This window comes from Hippopotamus amphibius, chromosome 3, assembly GCF_030028045.1.
Source record: "Hippopotamus amphibius kiboko isolate mHipAmp2 chromosome 3, mHipAmp2.hap2, whole genome shotgun sequence".
NCBI lineage: Eukaryota > Metazoa > Chordata > Mammalia > Artiodactyla > Hippopotamidae > Hippopotamus > Hippopotamus amphibius.
In genome coordinates, this window is record NC_080188.1 from 98591524 (window position 1) to 98612639 (window position 21116).

Below are 21116 nucleotides of genomic sequence, written 5' to 3' on the forward strand. Positions count from 1 at the left end.
ACACACACACACACACACACACACACACACACACACACACACACACACACACACACACACACACACACACACACACACACACACACACACACACACACACACACACACACACACACACACACAGCCAGGGCTGGGGTGGGAGGTGGTGGTGGCAGCTCTGAGTCTGGGCCTCCATGCACCAGCACCTCCTGGCCAGCTCTGGGTCCCCTACACGTCTGTGCTCTTGGGGCTGGAGCTGGAGGTAAGAATGGAGTTGAATGAGGCTCAGGGGCCAGGCCCTACCCCAGACCCGTGCAGCCCCTCCCGGCCAGCCCTGCCTCCCCACCTCTTAAGCCAGAGCCTCTGGTACTTCTTCTTCAGGACTTCGTTCTTCACCGACTGAGGGACGTCAGGCACAAACCAGGCAGCAATGAGCTTGATGCATAAGGCCACGTGCTGGGGGGAGGGGCAGGGTGGGGAGGTCAAGACGGGCTGGGCAGGGGTTTTAGGGGTCAGGGCGCCCAGCGAGGGCTGGAGAGAGCTGCCTCGTCCTAGGGCCCGTCCCCAATGTTGGCTCACCTCGAAGAGGATGAGGAAGGCCAGGCGGATGGCCAGGAGAAACCAGGACTGCTCAGTGAAGCTGGAGTTCTGAGTGGTGCCGTAGTCTCGGTACCTGCGCGGGAGGAGCACCTGAGGTCAGGGGTCAGGAGTTCAGAGGGTGCTCACAGGATGGGGGTCCAGACCTGCACTCGGTCACGTTCTCCGAGCCTTCTATTTTGACAGGGTCCTGGAAGTCCTTGGTGTAGAACACGGATAGGCTGTGGTTGACGTAGCCCGTGAGGCAGCTGGGGGAGGGAAGAGGAGCTTGGTGTGGCCCCTTCAGGCTTCCGGGGTGCTGGCTTGGAACCCGCCCCTGCCTGGTGGGGGCCATCAGGGTGGGCCACCGTGCAGACCCCCTCCTTCATCTCTGCACATGGGAGAGGGGGCCCTGGGGGAGGCCGAAAGTACGCGCAGGTGCTACCACCTGCCATCCTTGCCGGGGGCTGAGGGCAGCGTTCCTGGGGGAGATCCCTGGAGACCTCAGCCCCCTGCAGGGCTGGAGGAACTGGATGAGGACAGCGTGCAGACCATGAAGCATCTGACTTGGGAAGGGGAGCCATTCTGGTACTACTTGCTCAGAAAGCAGCTGGTTCTAGGACTTTAACCCCCTGGGGTCCACCCAGGCTCTGCAGGTTGGTGTGGGATGGCAGGCCACCCCCAGTGATACTGGTAGCATTGAGCCCTTCCCTGGGCTCCGCTGGGGCTGGGAGGTGGTTGGGCCAGTTTCCCAGGCATCTCTGCACAGCTTGAGGCTCCCCCAGGGGCTGTGTGGCAGTGTCCCCTTACTCGACTGCAGGGTGGGCCCCCTGCCGGCACGGGCCATAGCGGTACTTGTACACCACTCGGGGGATGAACTCAGATGTGAAGGCGATGACCATCCCGTTGGCAATGACTGCCAGCACACCGATGATCTCCAGCACCTGCAGCCAGGTCCCTGGGCCACAGCAGTGGGTGAGGCCTGGTCTGCCTGCACTGCCGCCCCTGCTTCCCCCAGTGATCCCCCAAAGCTGGGAGCCTTGTCGAGCCTCTGCCCGTGGCAGCCGCAGGGCCAGGTCTCTGATGAGGAAGCGCTGGGCCGTGGCCAACAGAGAGCAGCCTCTGCTCTCCTGCACCCCCCTCTTGCTGTGGACAGGGAGGGGCTCAGGTTTCCATCCCCCATCTTATTGCCGGAACCCTTCAGCTTCCCCAGGCTTGCTCCACCTCCTGGGTCCCCTCTCCCAAGATGAACCCCTTAACCTGGTGCCAAGACTGAGGCCTTCCTCACACTTCTCTCTCCTGCTACCTGTGTCCAGCACCCCATCTCTTAGCTTCGTCCCTGACACCTGTCCACCTCAGCAAGGCCAATCTAGGTGACTGAGGCCACATGTTCTCAGTTCCTGTCCCCAGCTGCTGGACCGTCTCCCTCAGCTCCCTGCTCTGAGAGTCCACTGTTCTGCACCGCTTGCCCTGGGCGGCTGATGGCCTCCTGACCACATGCTGGTGTGCAGGGGAGGGGCCGGCGAGGTGCCTGCAGCCCCACCTCTTCCTGGGGTCTGAGTCCCCCCGCCCCCAGGGCCCAACCTCCAACCTAGGCAGACTCCGGGGAAGGGCTGGGGGCTGTCTACGGGGTGAGGGCCTCGTCTTGCCCCCATGGCCCCAGCGTGCCTCGCCGCCCCGCCCCCCACCCTCCCGCGGAAGCGCCCTGTCTCCGGCTGCCCCGTCAGGACCCTGACCGATGTCCTTGGCCTTGCGTGGCACCAGGCGCCGCTGCAGCCGGACCATCTTGATGGCGTCCAGGCGGATCTCCACGAGATTGCTGAAGAGTGCGAGCAGTGGGGCGAGTGGGAAGGCAGCCACGAAGATCGTGGTGAAGCCGTACTGGATCACTGGGGGCGGTGGGGGGGGGGGGGTCGTCACCCTGAGCCCCCAACCCGAGCCCCCACGCGCCCACCCCCTCTGCCCCCAGCCCCGCCCTGCGTACTCATCTCCATGAACTCGTCGAACAGGCTGAAAGTGTTGACCGGGTTCAGGCGGTAGTTGTGCTGCCAGTGCCTCAGCTCGGGGTCCTGGGACATGGCCCGCATCGAGCGACATTTGTGGGCCAGCCACCTGGGGGGGAGGAGAACCGGGTGGGGGGCGGGGAGGGGGGCTGAGGGCCCCTCGGGGCGGATGGCTCTGGGAGGTGGGGTCCTGCAGGTTCAGATGACCCCTGCCGTGAGGGAGGTGCCCGAGGAGGGAGGGGGTCCTCACGGGCGCAGGTACTCCATGCAGTTGCTGAGCGTCTGTTTCAGACCCATGATGGTGGCCATTTGCACGAACAGGTCCATCATGCAGCCGCTGAGATGGCACTGCGGGGGCAAGGATGGGAGGTCGAGCTCGGGTCGTGGGGGTGTCCACGGGGAGAGCGGGAGGGAGGGCAGTTCAGGAAAAGGGCAGTAAGGCCTCCAGGACAGACTGACCTCCTCCAGCTTCCACAGCCCTGCCAGGCGCACAGACTTCCCCGGGTGACCATTGATCCTGGGAAGGACAGGAGGCTGAGGGAGGGGCAGGACCTTGCCTCTGACTGGGTGTGGGCAGGGGGGCGGGGGGGGGGAGTAGTGGGCCCTGGCAGGATGGAAGGAGACCCACCCCGCAGGTGAGCAGAGGCTGGGTGCTGGATGTGCGGCTCATACCCAGACACACCCGTGGGCGCACAGGCCAGCGTGCGCACACACGTGCACAGGGGACAGCTCAGCTGTTCACAGGCTCAGACAAGGCCCAGGAGTGGCCTCAGTTTCTCCCATGGTAACTGCACATAGGGCTACTTTGTGTTTAAATCACCTGATTTCCATGATAAAAACATGATTTAAAAAAGTATGTATTAAACCAAATGTCAGGCTCATGCTGAATGGTGAAATCCTGTAAGCACTCCTGTTACCATTCATGACAACTACTATTCCAGAATAGTGTAAATTTGCAAAAGAAAAAATTATTTTTGACAATACAATTATATATCTGGAAAAGCAGAGTATATCAACTGAGCAACTGGGCAGCTAAACCCACTGACAAATGCTCACAGTAGACACGATTGATACCAAGCGCGACTCCCTTCCCCTTCCCTTTCCTAGATGCAACAGAACCACTGAGAAATGTAGCAGGAGGAAATACATGTCACACATAGCAGCAAAAACTGTAAAATAATTAGAGTGAAATTAACAGGAAATCTGAGGGACCATATGAAGAAAACTAGAAAACAGCTAAAGAACATTAAAACAAGACTTGAATAGAGAAGTCCTTGTTCTTTGATAGGAAAACTTAGGGTTGTATTTTTGTGATAGAATGACAGGCCCCCAAAGACACCATGTCCTAATTCCTGGAACCTGTGAATATGTCATCTGACGTGGCAGCTGGTGTTCCGGTTGCCAATCAGCTGACCTTAAAGTGGAGAGAGAATCTGGGATTCTCTGGGTGTGCCCTTAAATGAGGAAGAGGGAGAGCCATAGAGGGCAGGATGAGAAGGACTCAGCCTGACTCCGATGGCTCTGCAGACAGGAGGGAGGGGCCAGGCAGCCTCTAGCAGCTGAAAAAAACAAGTGTGTATTCTGCCCTAGGCCTCCAGACAGAGCACAGCCCTGCTGACACCTTGATTTTAGCCCAGTGAGACCCATGTTGGACTCTTGGCCTCTAGAACTGTACACAATGTGTGTTGTCTAAAGCCACGAAGTTGTGGTCAGTAATAGAAAATTAATACAGTGTCTATGTCAATTTTACCTAAAAGAAAGTATAATTTCACTGTAATCTTAAGCTAAGTCCCACAGAATTTTAATGGAGTTCGACAAAAATTATTTTAAAGTTCACCTAGAATAATAAACGTAAATAACTACAAAAAAAGGAAAAGTGAAAAAGAAGAGAAAAAGAAAATTAACGCCAGCCCTATCTGACAGTAGAGCGTAACACGGGAATAATTACACAGCAAGGTACTGGACTAAAATTACCAGCATCCACAAAAGACCAAAATATCCAGGTGAATGATGGAGCTTGGAATGTGGCAGAAGGGTGGTGGTGGTGATGGAACAGTCAACAAATGGCTTGGGGACAACTGGCAGTCGCTTGAACAACAGAACAGGCTTCCCTCCTTTTTTTTTTTTTTTTTCTTTTTTTTTTTTATTTTTTAAGGCGCACGGGCTTAGTTGCTCCGTGGCATGTGGAATCTTCCCAGGGCAGGGCTCGAACCCGTGTCCCTTGCATTGGCAGGCGGATTCTTTACCACTGCGCCACCTAGGAAGTCCCAGGCTTCCCTCCTTTGCCCCCTGCAGCAAAACAAATTCCTGTGATTCCTTCTGAATCAAAGAATGAAGGTTTAAAATGTGGAAACCATAACCAACTAAAGGAAGTCAGAGCTGAACACATTTTTAATTTTGAGGAGGGGGAGGCCTTTTTGAGCACGGCATGAAAAACAGGAATTATAAAGGAATGTGCTGATAAACCTCGTGACAAAAAAGAAACTGCCTCCAGAGGAACACGAGTGGCTGGACAGGCTTTCACCTCCTTTTCCCAGAGATGCCACATACAGGGGCACAGAAGGGCCCAGACTCGGGCGTCTGTCTTCTTACTGTTGGACCCTGAGGTAGTTTCTTAGCCTTTCTGTGCCTGGGTCAACTCATCTGTGAGGTGGGGTTTAGAGTCCCTGCCCCATAGGGCTCCTGTGCAGTGAGGGCCAATGGATGTGGGCACTTAGGATAGAATGCGAGTGTCAGCGGACAGGAGTTATCATAAAGACATACCCCATCCTGCCAGGGAAAACCAACTCAGTCCTTCCTTCTTCAACATGAACACAGAGCTACAAATCTTTAGTCACGAGGAAAACCAGCTGCACAAAGAGAAGGACTAGGATAAAGGAACAGGAAGATGGACCCTCAGGAGATGAGATAATGAGGAGACAGATGAGAACTTAAGGGGGAAAAAGAACACTGGTATCTTCAAGAGAGTACTGTATCTATGGGAATAAGAAAAGGACGCTATAAACAAAATAGAGGACAAAAAAAAGCCCTCTTGGAAATTAAGACTTTAACTGTTACACTTAATATCAAAAAAACAAACAACCCAATCAAAAAATGGGCAGAAGACCTACATAGGCATTTCTCCAAAGAAGACATACGGTTGGCCAAGAGGCATATGAAAATCTGCTGAACATCACTAATTATTAGAGAAATGCAAATCAAAACTACAATGAGGTATCACCTCACACCAGTTAGAATGGGCATCATCAGAAAATCTACAAACAGTAAATGCTGGAGAGAGTGTGGAGAAAAGGGAACACTCTTGCACTGTTGGTGGGAATGTAAATGGAGACAGCCACCATGGAGAACAGTATGGAGTTTCCTTGAAAAACTAAAAATAGAGTTTGCATATGACCCAGCAATCCCACTGTTGGGCATATACCCAGAGAAAACCATAATGCAAAAAGACACATACACTCCAACTGCAGCACTATTTACAATAGCCAGGACATGGAAGCAACCTAAATGTCCATCAACAGATGAATGGATAAAAAGGATGTGGTACGTATATACAATGGAATATCACTCAGCTGTAAAAAGCAATGAAACTGGGACATTTGTAGAGACATGGATGGACCTAGAGACAGTCATACAGGGTGAAGTGAGTCAGAAAGAGAAAAACAAATATCGTATATTAACATATATATGCGGACTATAGAAAAATGGTACAAATCAACCCGTTTGCAAGGCAGAAATAGAGACACAGATGTAGAGAACAAACATGGACACCAAGTGGGGAAAGCGGGGAGGGTTAGGGGGGAATGAATTGGGAGATTGGGATACCAAATTGTACTCTAAATATATGCAGTTTATTGTAAAAAGTAAAAAAAATAAAAAGTTAAAAATATATATATATATAAAGCAACAAACAGCTAGAATGAGGGAAGAGGGAGGGGTGATATAGGAGTAGGGGATAAGAGGCACAAACTACTATGTGTAGAATAAGCTACAAGGATATATTGTACAACATGGGTATATAGCCAATATTTTATAATAACTATAAAGGGAGTATAACCTTTAAAAATTGTGAATCACTATATTGTATACCTGTATCTTATATAATATTGTACAACTATATTTCAATAAAAAAATAAAACAGAGGAAAAAAAAAAAGAATCCACCTGCCAATGCAGGGGACATAGGTTCGATCCCTGGTCTGGGAAGATCCCACATGCCACAGAGCAACTAAGCCTGTGAGCCACAGCTCTTGAGCCTGCATGCCACAACTACTGAAGCCCATGAGCCTAGAGCCCGTGCTCCGCAACAAGAGAAGCCACCACAATGAGAAGCCCAAGCACTGCAACGAAGAGTAGCCCCCGCTTGCCACAACTAGTGAAAGCACGTGCACAGCAACAAAGCCCCAATGCAGCCAACAAATAAATAAATAAATAAATTTTAAAATAAATAAATAAAACATGACATGATTTTAAGAAACTGATAGAGTCAGAAGAGAATCCACTTGACCTTGATGTTACAAAAATGCTCAGATGATATGAACAATTTATAGGAAGAGAAATTTAATGGCCAATAAATATCTGGAAAGATGCTGGATTCTCACTAGTAGGTATTAATAAGGCATCTTTAAAGATGAACAGTCTTTGTTCATCAGATCAACATGGAGTGTGCAGTCACATACACAGTGTGTGGCTTTGTGCATCAGCACAGCATTTTTGGAGGTTGCTTGCGCAATGTCTCTCTCCATTTAAATGCGCACTCCCAACTTTCTATTGAAATGGCTGGCTGCTGACGCCCTCTGCCTGGCATCACCTCAGAGGTGGAGGGGAACTGGCAAGGCCTGCAGCCCACTCGAGACATCATGCTGCATCTGAGGGTGCAGGGCAGACATCTGAACAGCCTCGCAACCCTGCCTGAGAGGCTGGAACACCCTCAGGCTTGGGTACCTCTGGTAGACTGGGGGCACCCGCTAATGGGATGCAGGCCCAGCTGAACCCCTGGGCCTCCTAACCAACCCCTAATCCCCCCACCGCACACACACAAGAAGACAGAGACACTTCTAGAGGGTCGAACAACCAAAGATTCAGATCACAGGGTTGGGCCTGTGGACACTGAGACCCCACACTGTCCCTTCCCCAGATGGGCTCCTGGCATGCTGACGGGCATTCTTCTGCCTCTGGCAGGAGAACTGGGATTCCCCTTCAGGAACAGACAGAACAAGAGGTCCTGACAGGAGACACGTGGTCCACAGCAAAGCCACTGGCACATGCCTTTCTCAATTACAGACAGCTGGCCAGAAATAAAAGACATCTAAGAAAGGTCTCTAACAGCAGAATCGGAGACCAATCAAAGAAAGAGCATAAAAGAACTCGGAAGGAGTGTTCCCAGGTGGTACAGACTCCAAGCTCCCAATGCAGGGGGCCCGGGTTCAATCCCTGGTCAGGGAACCAGATCCCACATGCATGCTGCAACTACGAATTCACATGCCACAACTAAGAATTTGCATGCCACAACTAAGGAGCTGGTGAGCCACAACTAAGACCCAGCACAAGCAAATAAATACATACATACATACATACACACATACATAAGTTCTGGTAGAGAGTTTGGGATTCATTGGCAATATGTATGTAACTTACAACATTTGAGCAAACACAGAGAACACGTGGAGCAATTATTTTCTTCAGAAAAGACAAGAAAATGTATATTGATTGAACCAAAAAGGTTCATTTCACTAATGAGGAAGGCAAGGGGAAGTATGTACACGTGTGTGCATGTGCATGTGGGGGCTGCCCACTGCAGCTTTATTTATTAAGCTTGAAACAGGAATTAGCCCAAATGTCCATCAACCGAAGTGGTTAAATAAGTTCAAGGACATGTCACAAAAGAATGCTCATAGTATGGTTTCAGAAACAAAGCCTCACCATCCATGCAGACATGGAAGCTGCCCATAGTACGTTTTCAGTGTAAGGCAGATACAATTATTTACACAACAAAACCACTTATGTCAATAGGTGTATGTGTGTGTACTTAAATGAGTAAAAAATTCTGGGAAGACCCCACAAACAGACAGTGTCATCTCTGGGGACACACAGGACAGTTGGGGTTCACTGGGGGCTTCCTTCATATATTCCTATGTTGGGTTTCCACATGTTCTGAGCATGATTTATTTCAAAAGTTAAAAACAACAGGCATTTCTGTTTTCAAGGCAGGGGGAAAATGAGTTAGAGGGAGGCACGTGGGAGCAGGTGGCCCTTACCTGCCCAGGATGAAGGCGATGTAGATAAGGGAGGAGAAGTGGGCAAAGAATTGCAGGATGAAGAACCTGAGGGTGAACGTCCTCTCTCGCTCTGAGAAGGTCCTGGGCTTCTCTGGAATGAGATGTGGGGCGTCCCTCCCCCATTCTTCACCCTGATGACAGCCCACGCCCAGCCTGTCCCTATCCTGACAGCTCAGGGACACCTGCGACCCTCACCTGTCTCCCACGCATGAGGCCCTGCCTTCTCACAGGCTCCCTTCTCCCACCCCAGGGCTCCAAGACCTCCACCCTGAATCCTCCCCCCAGAAGCCAGAGAGGGGCTGAGGGGGTCCTCCTCTCACCAAAGTCACAAAGCTTCAGGGCCACACATTTGTTGATCTGCAGGAGGGGAGATGGAGGGCTCACCTTGGACCTCAGCAGAGTCCCACCCCACCCCCATTGCCCCCTGCCCTGACCCCTACCTTGGTCATGATGAGGATGCTCACATAGTGAACCAGGGCCCCGGTCACCACCACGGCCGTGGTCACCCGCTCCCCCAGGAAGGGCAAGGCCGAGCTGAAGAGGGCAGAGGCCACGACGCGGGAGACCACCAGGAGGTGGGCCATGCCAATCATGAAGCAGATCTGGGCGGGGAGCAGGACGGGCGGGGCTCAGGGGGCTGCCCCATCTGTGCTCCAGCCCCAGCCTGGGAGCCCCAGGAGTACCATCAGCAGAGACAGGAGGAAGACCACGGCGCTCCGGAGGTAGGAGTGCTGGTGCAGCCGCAGCTGGTAGTCGGGGCTGTCGGTGAGCCCCAGGGCCATGTCCTCCTGTGGACGGCACCGCGCATGCCTCAGACGCAGGACCCTCACACGCGGGGACCCCTCACACACGGGGATGCACCTCACACGCGGGGACCCCTCACACGGGGACCCCTCCCCCACAGCTGACTCGTGTGGGCCACCTGGGCTCTGGGTCGGGTCACCCGGCTCAGCCTCACCTCGTCCTCATCCCACCCGTACAGGTCCCACTGCAGGACCACGCAGGCGCGCTCCCGCTTCCACAACTCCAGGAACACGGTGGCTGCACGGGGGGAAAGCAGAGGCCACACGGTGGGTCCCCGCCACGCGCGGAGCTCTGGTCGCCCCCACGGTGCCACGTGACTCACCCCACAGCGCCATGAAGATGGCGAACAGCACGGTGCCCTCGTTGTCAAAGAGGTGGGTGAGCTGCGGAGAGCAGCGCGTGGGGCTGGGGCGGCCTCCGCATCCTCGGGAGGACCCCCTGGGCCCCGCCTCCCCGCGGGGGGGGGGGCCTCGGTGCCCCCAGGCTCAAACCTTAGCAAAGGCGCAGGTTTCTGAAAGCCGGTGGTACGTGGGGTTGTGGTCGCTGCGGGGGCATATGTAGATGTCGTGGGCCGCGCAGATCTCCCTGCTGGGGGTGCAGGCACCAGGTTGGTGGCTACGCTTCCCTCGTGGGACCCCGCCCCAGCCGCCCCTTCCTGACTCCGCCCCACTCAGTCCCGCCCATTCACGACCCCGCCCAATCCCGCCCCTTTTGTGACCCCACCCCTGCACCGCCCCTTCCCTGACTCCGCCCCTTCCCTGACCCCCACAATCCAGTCCCGCCGCTTCCCTGACTCCGCCCGTGTCCCGCCCCTTCACTGACCCCGCCCCTTCCCTGACCCCGCCCACCTGATCTGGCTGGCTTCGAAATGCGCAAACCCGCTGAGGAAGACAACGAGGCCCACCAGCGCGGCGGGCACCAGCATGTAGGTGTACCAGCCAAGCCAGGCGAAGTACAGGGCCACCTTCTCACCGAAGTAGTTCCTGCGGGCACAGCCGCCCCGTCAGGGCCACTCCCCCGGGGGTGACCATCCGGAGCCAAGGCCACGTGAGGGCGCGCCGCGCGAGGGCTCAGGGAGCGCGTCTCGGTGGCCCCTGCGGGGGCCCCGCCCGGCTGTCTGCTGGAGGCGCGGTTTCTCTGCGGGGGCGCAGGCCACAGTACCTGATGTCGCCCACGGGCTGCTCCTGGAACATGGTCCTCCACCGGGCCCATTTCTTCTTCAGGTCTTCCTCCCCCTGGGCACAGGCGACAGGCAGTGAGAGCGTCCTGCCTCAGCGCTGCCCTCCGGTCCTCCCCCGGCCCGCCCACCCCTCACCTTGTGCAGGGGGAACCCGGCCTCAAAGACCCCATCCTTCACCAAGTCCTGGAGCCTGTCTGGTGGCCACAGGAATTCTCGAATCAGAAGGGAGTGAGGGGTGAGGGAGGACCCTGCCCTGCCCTCCCCACGTGCCTGCCCTTCCTGGTGGGTGCTGCAGAGGCCGCCTGCCCACCCGGTCCTCACCACCGGCTGCCGTCTTGCTATTCAGGACAAAGTTGACAATTCGGATTCTGGAACACAAGAGCTGGCTCAGGATGGCCCTCTATCTGGCTGGGTCCCACGCCCCTCTTGGTCCTGGCAGAGCCCCCAAACCACCTGCCCTGACCACCTGACCAGAGCCCAGAATCCAGGACTCATCTGGGAGCTCACCTCCTTAAATCCTCTTAGGGTGGGCCTCCCTCAGGGTGGTCCCTCTCTTCCCAGGGCCCTGATGCTCAGCGCTACAACAGTGCCTCCCAGATCCCCCACCTCCAATCACACCTCCCACCTGGAGCCCCCACTCGTCCAGAGCACACCCTTTCTCTGCACAAATCCTCTTTACACCCCTGTGAGCCATTTGTCTATGGGGCGACTGAGGCTCAGAGAGGGTGAGTAACTTGGCCAAGGCCACACAGCCAGTAAGTGGCACATGCCAGGCATCTGACTACAGAGTCCTGCTCCTCTGGAACATCCTCCCAGGGCACTCCCCACAGCCTGCTCCTCTCAGGCCCCATCAAGATGCCGCTACTCATGTGTCCTCCCAAGACCAGACAGTTCTCCTGTATTCACAGGGATCCCCCCAACTGCCTCACATCCAGATTCCAGGAGTGTTCTCTGCTAGTCTGCCTGACTGGGCCCCGGCTGAGTTCAGAGGGCTGGGGCTGGGGCCAGGAAGGCGATGCAGGAGGGGTGTGGAGAGGGCAGGTGGGCCAGCTTGGAGGGCTGGAGGATCGGGGTGGGGAGAAGCAGATGCTTGTAGAGAGAGGAGGTGTTTCATGCCTGGGAGGCAGGGGATAGATGTCCAGGGAGGGACACTAGGTCCGGAGGAAAGAAGTCGGGACCTGAATCCAGGGAGATGACCTCAGAGCCCAGGAGGGATGTCTGGGAGGGTCCTCTTGGCCTCTCCAAATTCTGCCCACCCCCAATTTACGGCTGGCTTCCATTCTGCATCCCAGGGACATAGTCACGTGTAAACTTTAAACACTCCAAGAGGTGAGAACTGTCATTGTCCCGTATTACAGACATGGAGACTGACTCACACACCCTTGCCGCCTGGGCCCTCTGCCCTGGGCCCACGCCTGGGAGCCTTGCTGCTTATCTGGGCCAGCATGCGGGTGGGAGGGTCCTCCTGGCCCCACTCTGGGCCCGCCTCTCACCTGGTGGTGGCTGGGATGGAAGTTAGCCTGGCCAGCTCCCCTCTGGGGGCAGTATCCTCGGGCTGCACAAGAAGTCTGCAGTACCGGTCAAAGATCCCGTTGTCAGCTCGGATCCCAAAGAACACCTTCTCCTGGTCCTCCCTCACCTGGGGGTGGGGGGGGGCGCAGCATGGGACCCTCTACTCCACCTTGGGACCCTCCCCCTTCATCCAAGGCCAATGGCCTGTCCCCTCCAAGTCTGGCACAGGCCACAGGACACCTGCCCAGACTCCACCCCGGGATCCACCCCCACCCCCACCCCCGCCCGGCTGTGACCCCTGCACCCAGGAGACGCCCTCAGCCCGCCCACCTTGTAGCAGAAGCCCTTCCTCTCAAGCTCTTCCAGGAACTGCTGCCGCCGCTGGACCTGCCTGGGGTTTCTCTGGGTGCAACGATCAGCCACAAGGACATAGTCCCACAGCTCAGAGGCCTCGGTCTAGAGGAAAGAGGTGTGGGGCCCAGGGCTGGCCAGGTGCAGGGCATGGGGGCATGGGTGGGACCAGGCCCTGGGGCGGGGGGACTGTTGAGCAGAGACTCACCTCGCTAGCATTGATGTCCATCAGCGGGAGGCTGTCCCCTTCCGTCCCCACCAGGATCTCGAGTGTCTCTCCTCCCTGGGGGTGAAGAGCAGACGGAGGATGGGGCTCGATGCGGCTGACGAGCGCTTCCTGGGCTGGGTGCTCCGACACCAAGATGGTAGTTCTGGGTGGGGCTGAGTGTACACACAGAGACTACAGCACACGTGGCTGGCACACATACACAAAGCGCTCCCAGAATTCATAGGAAAGGACAGACAACCCAGTTTAAAATGGGCCAAAGATGCACACAGGCACTTTGCAGAAGAGGAGCACTCAGAAGGTGAACACGTAGAACTCGAACCCAGGAACCGTGCAGAACACGCAGGCCAGGTTACCAAGGAAGCACCCCTGCCACCCTTTGGTAGCAAATGTTTCACAGTCAGACAGCTTTAAAAGACCAGGTGTGGGAGCTCCCTGGCAGTCCAGTGGTGAGGATCCCGTGCTTTCCCTGCCAGGGCACAGGGTCCCTACCTGGTTGGGGAACTGAGATCCCATGAGCCATGCAGCACAGACAAAAAATATAAAAGCCAGGTGATGTATAAAAATATTGCATGTAGTATAATATTGAAAATCACCTGAAACTAATATAATGTTTTAAATCAACTATACATCAAAAAAGAAAAGAAAAAAAAAGCCCCGGTGACTCAGCAGAATCCGCATGTGTCGTCGTGGCGCACACACTGGTGCAGGAACTTGGGAGACAAAGCTGAACATCCCAGACACTCCCCGCTCCGCCCCACCTCCCTTGGAGACAGACAGGGGTACTCACAGTAGCATATTTCATATCAAAATCATGGAAATAACCCATGTTCCCATCGGTACGAAAATGGATGAAGACACTGTGCTGTGACTACACACAACAGGAACATGAGGGCCGCCACCGCTGCACATGGGGCGTTGGGGACCCATGTGACAAGGTACTGAGTTTCCTAAAAGTAAGTCCATTGGGAACCGTGCAGCACCAATGGCTGCACGCACGTCCGGGACACTGAAACCAGCGGACAGAACCTTAAGGAGGAAGCGGGTGGGGCAGAGCCTCTGAGTCTCCTGCCTCTTTGTTAGCAGATGCAGCAGCACTGAAGAGGCACACGTCCTTCTATGCTCCTCCCTCCAGGGGAAGGGGAGCAGAATCCTCCCTGTTGAGGGTGGGCTGGACTCAGTGACTAATGAAGAAACTATGAAAGGGATAAACTGTCACCCTACAGAGGAGAAACCTGGCAGAGCACCAGACCCAGGTGAAGAAGGTCAAGGTCACGGTAATGTCATTAATATCAGAGACCCTCTGACAGGATGTGATGCAATAGTGTGTGGTCCCCACCCTAAAGCCCATGGTCCCATCTCAGCAGAAGATGTCAGAGGGACTTTCACCAGAGCCTGAACAAGCAGCTACAAGAATCAGGCAGCCAAGGACAAGGAGGGACAGAGGGAGCATCCCAGACAGGAGGGGCCGTGGAGATGTGGCGATGATGCCACGTCCTAGGGGGCCCTGCACAACCCAGGAACAGGAGAGGACACACACAGAAAAGCCGATGACGTGAGTCAAGGCGGCCGTGTCAGGCTCTTCACTTTGACCAGCACCCCAGGTGATGGGGCACAGGGACCCTGCACCATCCTTGTGACTCTTTAGGAGAATGTACAGACCTTCAGAAACTGCACAAGTAGAAGGCAGGGGAGTGGAGGGTGCTGGGACTGGCATCCAGGTTGGGGGGTGCATCGTGGGGCCTCATTTATTCCCAGTAAGCAAACAGCAGGCTCTGAGGGCTGGTGATAAAGTGAGCCAGGGCCCCTTCCCCGGAAGAGCCACTGGGCTGAAGGGGGTGGGGGATGCAGGAGGTGGGGGACCAGTCACAGCAGGTCATGCAGAGGGAGCTCTGAGGCCCAGGTTGGGGGAAGACGCTGGCTTTGGAGCCAAGAGCCCAGTGGGTGCCAAGGCTGTGTGCCCTCGGGCGGGATCCCACCTCTCCCAGCCTTGGGGCACTTGATGCCATGCCGGAAGCATCCTGTAGCCCCAGCACAGGGCTGGCCAGGCTGTGTGCTCCGGGAGAGGGACCCCAGTCGGTGTCCCAGCTGGCAGCTCCCCAGGGAGACAGGGACCCTGCATCGTCCCTGGGATAATGGTGTGGGGAGCCCTCTGAGAGCTGTGTCCCTTGGAGCACCTGCCTTGCCCTGAATGGTTTGGATGCCACCCACCCCACCATGGCCCCCACTGCCAGCCCACCACCCACTACCACCCCAGGGTGGCCCAGCCCCTCTACCAGCTCACAAGCCTTCAGTCTCCCACTGCGTCACACCCGACCCCACTTCTCTCTGTCCTGCTCACCACCAGGCCTTTGCCTCTGCCGCTCCCTCCACCTGCTCCCCCTTCTCCTCCCCAACCGTATTCCTGCCTCCTCCAGAAAGCCTCACTGGATTGCTCCAGCCAGTCTACCCTTGAGGGTTGCCAGGTAAAATATAGGCCACCCAGTCACATTTGAATTTCAGATAAACAACAGATACTTTTTAGTATAAGTATGTCCCAATTATTGCATGGGACATACTTATACTAAAAAAAAAAAAATGTTGTTTATGTGAAATTCAATTTACTAGGTACCTGTTTTTTATTTTGTTTTGCTAAATCTGGAACTTGACTCCAACACCCCACCCCCATACACACCAGGAACTACTGGGTCCAGGACCAGACCTGGGCCTGCCCCCTTTCTCTCCCCTCTGTCTCAATCACAGAAGCCAAGAAATGCATCCAGTCCAACCACAGAACAGCAGCCTCTAGGGCATGGGACGCCAAGGTCCTGGGGAGCCAAGGCTAGTGTAGACATCGTGTTCGCGCCTCGCCCTGGGCACTGAGATTCTGCCGCTGTCAGTGCCTCTTTAGGAAAATGTGCATACCAGGCCCACGGCCCCCAGTTTCCTGGAGAGCGGTCACCCCCCCTCTGGCAGCCTCGCCTCCTCCTGCTCCAGCGCTGGCCCTGGGCCTCCCCCCCACCCCACCCCTGCTCCCCCCAGGCCTCAGATCTGCACTTGTGTTTGGAGCCAGAGGAGAAAGCTGCTGTTCTCAGTTCTCAGATAGATTTGCTGAGGCGCCTCTGCACCAGGGAAGAGAGTAAAGTCTCAGGTGGAGGGGACCAGGGACATTTGTGTCACCAGCAGCCGGTTCTGTGACTCACCCACTGTAGGGGCTAAGTGTTGTGTTGGACGAAGTGAATGAGACATGAGTGAAACGGACCCTCACGTGCTTGACTGCAGACCCAGGAGGGGGGCTCTCCCCATCTCTCCCCAGGCCCAGGACCTTCTGCACAAGGACCTTTCGAGGGTCCCTCGTGGACAGTCCCGCAGAGGCTGAAAGGAGAGAATCCCTCACATGAGCACCCGCCTGAGGCTGAAGAACTGGTAGGACAAGCAGAGGGGAGACCGGACCCCAGGGCAGGGAGGGATGGCGCAGGGAAGCCAGACTGGCAGGACTTTGGGATCCAGACAGAAGGAGGGAGGCTGGGGGGGGCTGTCTGCGAGGGACCCACAAAGGTGGTAGGGGGAGGCTGCCCCTCAGGCAGCCCCAGAAATGAGGCTGCTGGACTTGGTACAGCTCTGGGGTCCCAGACACCCCTTCCTCCCCAGAGACATCGCACGGCTTTGGGACACTACCCAGAGCCTCTTGGAAAAGGGGGACTCAATCTTCCCTGGAGGCTGGTATGTGGTCTGGACCAGGGGTGTCCTACAGGCACTGGCCCCCACCATTGATTTGGGCCACCCAACAGAGACATCCCTCCCCAAGGGCAAAGGTACATGCACACCTCGGGGTTGCCCTGGTCATGACCTGGTCACCCTTGGGCGATAGGCCGGCAGTCACAGGAGCAGGCAGGTCTGAGTACCCCCTCCCAGCCCTGGTCTAGCCACCCAGCACCCCACAGTTGGACAGGGACCAGGTCCTGAGCATCTGTTTCCCATACACTCTGGGCTCACCAGCCCCAGCCTCCAGGATCAGGCTGTCCATCTGTCCACCTGTCCTCCAGGGAGAGAGGCCTTCATGGATGGGAACCAGGCTCCCCTGAAGTTACCCCCACCTCCAGCAAACCAGACTGCTTGGTGCACCCAAAGCAAGGTGTCCGGGGGCCCCGTGTCCCCACCCATCAGGCTCCACCTCCAGAAAGCCATGTGTGCCCATCAGGCTCCCAGACCCCCAGGGCAGAAACAGGGGCTATCCTGGCACCCTTGGCCTCAGGGGTCCCAGCCCCACCATGTGCAGACCCCAGAAAATCCGTGCACATGGACATGAGGGCAGGCTCTGGCCACCCGCTCTCTGCTGACCTCCCTTTGGCCTTCCAGCCCCCACCCCCTGCAGGCCACTCCTCTGGTGGGCCAGGGCCCAGGGCTTGGCACAGGCCAGAGTCCCAGTGGGCTCACCCATGCGTGCCACATGAGGAAACTTCTTAAGATGCTACAGCTCCTGGGAGACCTTCCAGACTTGAGAGCAGGAGCTGGGGGAGTCCTGCCTCTGTCTGATCCTTGCCAGGCCAGCCTCCAGGTCACTGGCAGGGTGGATGTGACTGCCACCCAGCTCCTGACCAGTCCTGGCCCGGCAGGCTACCTGGGGCACCCGTGTGACATCACCCCAGCTGCACATGGCACACGCGGGCCTCCCCTCACTATCCATGGCCCACCTTGTGCTAAGGGTCACACCACAGCCTGGCCCGCACTCTGCATCCTCCTGGCTGGGCCCCACCAGCATGGTGTGGTTTCATCACCCAGCGAAGGGACCCTCCTGCGCCCACCACTGAGCATGAACTTTTTTTTTTTGGCCGCGCCGCCTGGCATGTGGGATCTTAGCACCCAGACCAGGGATTGAACCCTGCCCCCTGAAGTGTAAGCACCAAGTCTTAACCACTGGACCACCAGAGAAGCCCCTGCTTCCTCATCTTCCTCATCTTCGGAGTCCTGTCATCTGCCTCCCTCCTCGCTTCCGCCCCTCCTTCCCTCCTCCCTTCCGCTGTCCATCTGTCTCATTTGTCAGGTCATCCTTCCAAGTGTCTGTCCCCACCCCCCCCAGACACGGCCTGCTCTGTGTGCCTCCCTCACAGGCAGTGCATGGTGTGCGTGGACACGGGCCTGGAGAGCAGGGGCCTACTTGGCAGGGGAGGTGGCCCAGAGCCTGCCCTTGTGGTATGGACAGGCCCTGAGGGGCCATGTGCAATTGGTGTCCAGGGACTTGGTACCGACTTCCTCCCAGGGACTCAGGACTCAGCACTTCAGCTCTACAGAAGCATAAAGGGCAAGAAGGGAGCTGCCAGGAGGTGAGACTGGTGGTCAGCAGCAGCCAGACCACAGAGGGCCACTCAGGCAGCTGGTGGCCTGGACTTCAGCGGGGGCAGCGGGGCACCGCAGAAGGGGTCTCAGCAGGGGAAGGGCGTGCTCAGACCCAGCTGGCCCAGCTAGTTCTCTCTGCTGTCTGCATCAGTCTTTTTCCAAGGGTTGGTCCTCTTGCCTTAGTCAAACCAGGTGTTTCCTCCCCACCCACCCCTGCCAGCCCCAGGCTCCCTTCCACCCCAGCTCAGGGCCAGCATGCGAGGAAAGGGCGGCCGGGGGAGCCCAGGATCAGGCCAGCAGGTGCCCACATGCCAGCCTTAGCAGCCAGGCCTCCAGAGCCGGCCCTGGAAGGGCTGGGGCAGAGTGAGAGGCCGCCCGCTTGGCCCACACCCGGGAGTGTCCGGAGGAGGACAAGTGGGAGGCTGGTTTCGCTCTCCACCTCGGCTGGGTTTCCTCCCAGGCTGCCAAGGGCTGCCCCAGCCCCAGAGCCCTCTTCCCTGTTGCCAGGGGGAAGACAAGAAGTCTTCCCAGGGTCCTCTCCCACCTGCCTCCCCAAGGCCCCCACAGCCTCCTGCTCTGCCCCCAGAATGAGAATCCAGCCCTCAGCGGGCCCCCACCACTGCCTAGGCAGAACCCCTAGGTTGCAGAGAGCCCAGCTGGCCACCCTGGGCCTCCCCAACCCCAGGTCAGCCCACCCTGGAAGCCACAGCCTCCTCCCCTCCGGACAGAGCTGCAGGGGCTGGGGTCCTCCTCCTGGCTCAGGGCCCAGGGGTGGCCACGCCTTCACCACGCACCCTGAGAGCTCGGCCGGAGGGACCCACGACCCCTGGCTCGGGCGGGGCCCAGGGGGTGGACACCCCCTCCCCATCGAAGCCCCTCACTCACGAGGAGACGCCCTCCTCGGCCCAGCCTCAATCCCAGCCCGGCCGAGGGACCCGCCCCCCCGCGCGGGTCTCCCCGGCCCCCCCCCCCCCCCCCGCCGCTCAGGCGCCCTCCAGGTGAGGGGGGCAGGGCCGCCGGGAGGGGTCCGGGGGGGTGTGGCCTCGCGCGGACTCACCAGCATGCTGGATGCTGGATGCAGGTGGCCGCGCTGGGCGCCGGGCGGGAGAGGTCGGAGGGGCCGGCAGGGCCAGCGCCGGTTCCCACGGAGTGTGGCTGCGAGGCCGCGCAGCGCTCTCACCCGACTTCCGCGTGGGACTCACCCCTCCCTCCTCCCATCCTCTACCCTCCCCTCCCTCCGCGTCCTCCTCCTCAGGTGCCCGTGCCGCCAGGTGCAGTCGGGGCGGAGCCAGTGGCCCGCGGGCCGGAAGGCACACTCCTCCCCCCAGCCCCGGGGCCCGGGACACCGTCCCGGGGACTCTGTACCCGACCCGAAGCTCTTGCCCTCACCTGCAGGGGGGCGTTTCCCCTGCCACGCGGGGCTAGGTTGGCATCCTCGTAGGGGGCAGGGAGCGCTCTCCGATGACCTGCAGCTCCCCGCTCACCTTCACTCTCTCTGACCCCAGGACACACCTTCCCCAGGCCCCTCCAGAGCTCCCAGCCTCCAACCCTTTCAAGTCTAGTGTGGATTCCCTTAGAGGAGAAACTGGAGCCCCGAGGATTGAAGATGAACAGACCTCAGAAAGAAAGTCTGCTCCCACCCTGAGCCCCTGATCTGTGGACCCCAGCTGGGGGAGGGGGAGCCCTTAGGGTCCTGAGGACAGATCGCTGGCCAGGGGTGGAGGTTGGGGAATGAAGTACCGACAGGGCAGCTCTACCACATTCTGCGTTCTTTCGGGGGCACCAGCTGGAGGAGGCTCTGGGCCACCTGAGAGAGACGGTCCCGTGGGCCAGGGAGGTGGGGTATCCTGGCCCTGACAGCTGCTGGGAAGCTGAGGACCAGGGCAGGAGCTCAGGAGGGAAGACAGGTGGAGACACTGAGCAGCATGGGGGCAGCTGGAGGAGAGCAGGGAGCACCCACAGTGTCACAAGGGGCACCCTGATGTCAGGATTTAGCACTGTGCAGCCCAGGCAGGCCTACAGTGTGGACCGGTGGTTGACGCTTTTGCTCCAGGTTCCCCCAGGGATAATATGGCCCCACCCACATTTCTGTTTGGGGGACCCCATGGCAGGCTGTGACAGCTGCAGGGACTGAACTATGAAGTGACAAAGACAACAGAGGGAACTGGCAGCACAGAAGCTGTGCAACTGTGATAGAGCAAACCTAGATAAATGCATCAAGATTGGGGTGACAGAAAACCCCAAAAAGCAGTGGCTTAAACAAGCCTCTATGCTTCTCTCTCCCATAAATGACATCTGGAGGCAGTCCTGCCAGGACTGGTTATTAACTTGTTGCTCTGTCACTGAAAGCACATAGACCCACCACATGGTTCAAAATGGCTGCTCAAGCTCCAGGCATCACACCCACATTCCAGACAGCAGGAAGAGCAAAGGATGAAGGAAGGGTACTCCAGCCTGCGTGTAGTCAGCCACGTGGCCACACCTTACTGCAAGGAAGCCTGGGAAATATGATCACTTTTCCTAAGGAAGAAGGTAGATGGACCCTGGGGGCACCCAGTGGTCTCTGCCACAGGCGAGAGGGCCTCAAATGCTGTGTTAGAGCTCAGGAAAAGAGGTGCTGAGCACGAGTAATCCAAACTCAAGATCCATGTTACCAGCCAGCTCCTGGACTCTCCGTCTCCCCCCACCCCACCCCCAGCCCGGTCTCTGGCTCAGCCTGCTCACGACAGTCTGCATTTACACTCTCATTATGTTAAAACAATGTACAAGTTCCCCGCACTCAGACATCACTGCCAGCATCTACACAGCTGCTCTCTTCCTCAGTGTCTTAATTTGGCATTCCCAATTTTGATGCTATAGAAACACTGCTTCTTCCCATTCCCACCTTCCAAGGGT

At 57.3% G+C, this 21116-nt stretch overlaps 1 protein-coding gene across 16 annotated transcripts; it reads right to left on the reverse strand.

Moving 5' to 3' along the window:
- Positions 1–80: 80 nt before the first annotated feature.
- On the reverse strand, positions 81–19393 carry ANO9 (anoctamin 9). Of its 16 annotated transcripts, none has more exons than XM_057726375.1 (24): positions 19279–19393; positions 12888–12962; positions 12659–12784; positions 12310–12455; positions 11138–11184; positions 10952–11010; positions 10798–10871; positions 10485–10619; positions 10128–10221; positions 9959–10019; positions 9791–9873; positions 9516–9620; positions 9273–9434; positions 9153–9189; positions 8812–8923; positions 3018–3075; positions 2809–2906; positions 2540–2667; positions 2292–2444; positions 1366–1513; positions 723–824; positions 559–652; positions 326–435; positions 81–235 (listed from the first exon to the last, which is right to left on the reverse strand). In XM_057726375.1, the coding sequence occupies exons 1-24, from the start codon at positions 19282–19284 to the stop codon at positions 208–210; spliced, it is 2241 nt and encodes a 746-aa protein (XP_057582358.1). In that variant the 5' UTR covers positions 19285–19393; the 3' UTR covers positions 81–207. The 16 variants fall into 16 exon arrangements, 14 of the variants coding, with proteins under 14 accessions (XP_057582358.1, XP_057582357.1, XP_057582360.1 ...); XM_057726374.1 differs by having other exon boundaries at positions 10128–10224; XM_057726377.1 differs by lacking the exon at positions 19279–19393 and adding an exon at positions 16088–16157 and having other exon boundaries at positions 10128–10224.
- Positions 19394–21116: the final 1723 nt, after the last annotated feature.

Coding starts and splice junctions, on each gene's coding strand:
- ANO9 (XM_057726374.1), bottom strand. Junction 10,872..10,951: donor CCGGGTTCCCCCTGCACAAG/GTGAGGGGTGGG, acceptor GCCTGTGCCCAG/GGGGAGGAAGACCTGAAGAA. Junction 9,874..9,958: donor CATCTTCATGGCGCTGTGGG/GTGAGTCACGTG, acceptor CCCCCCGTGCAG/CCACCGTGTTCCTGGAGTTG.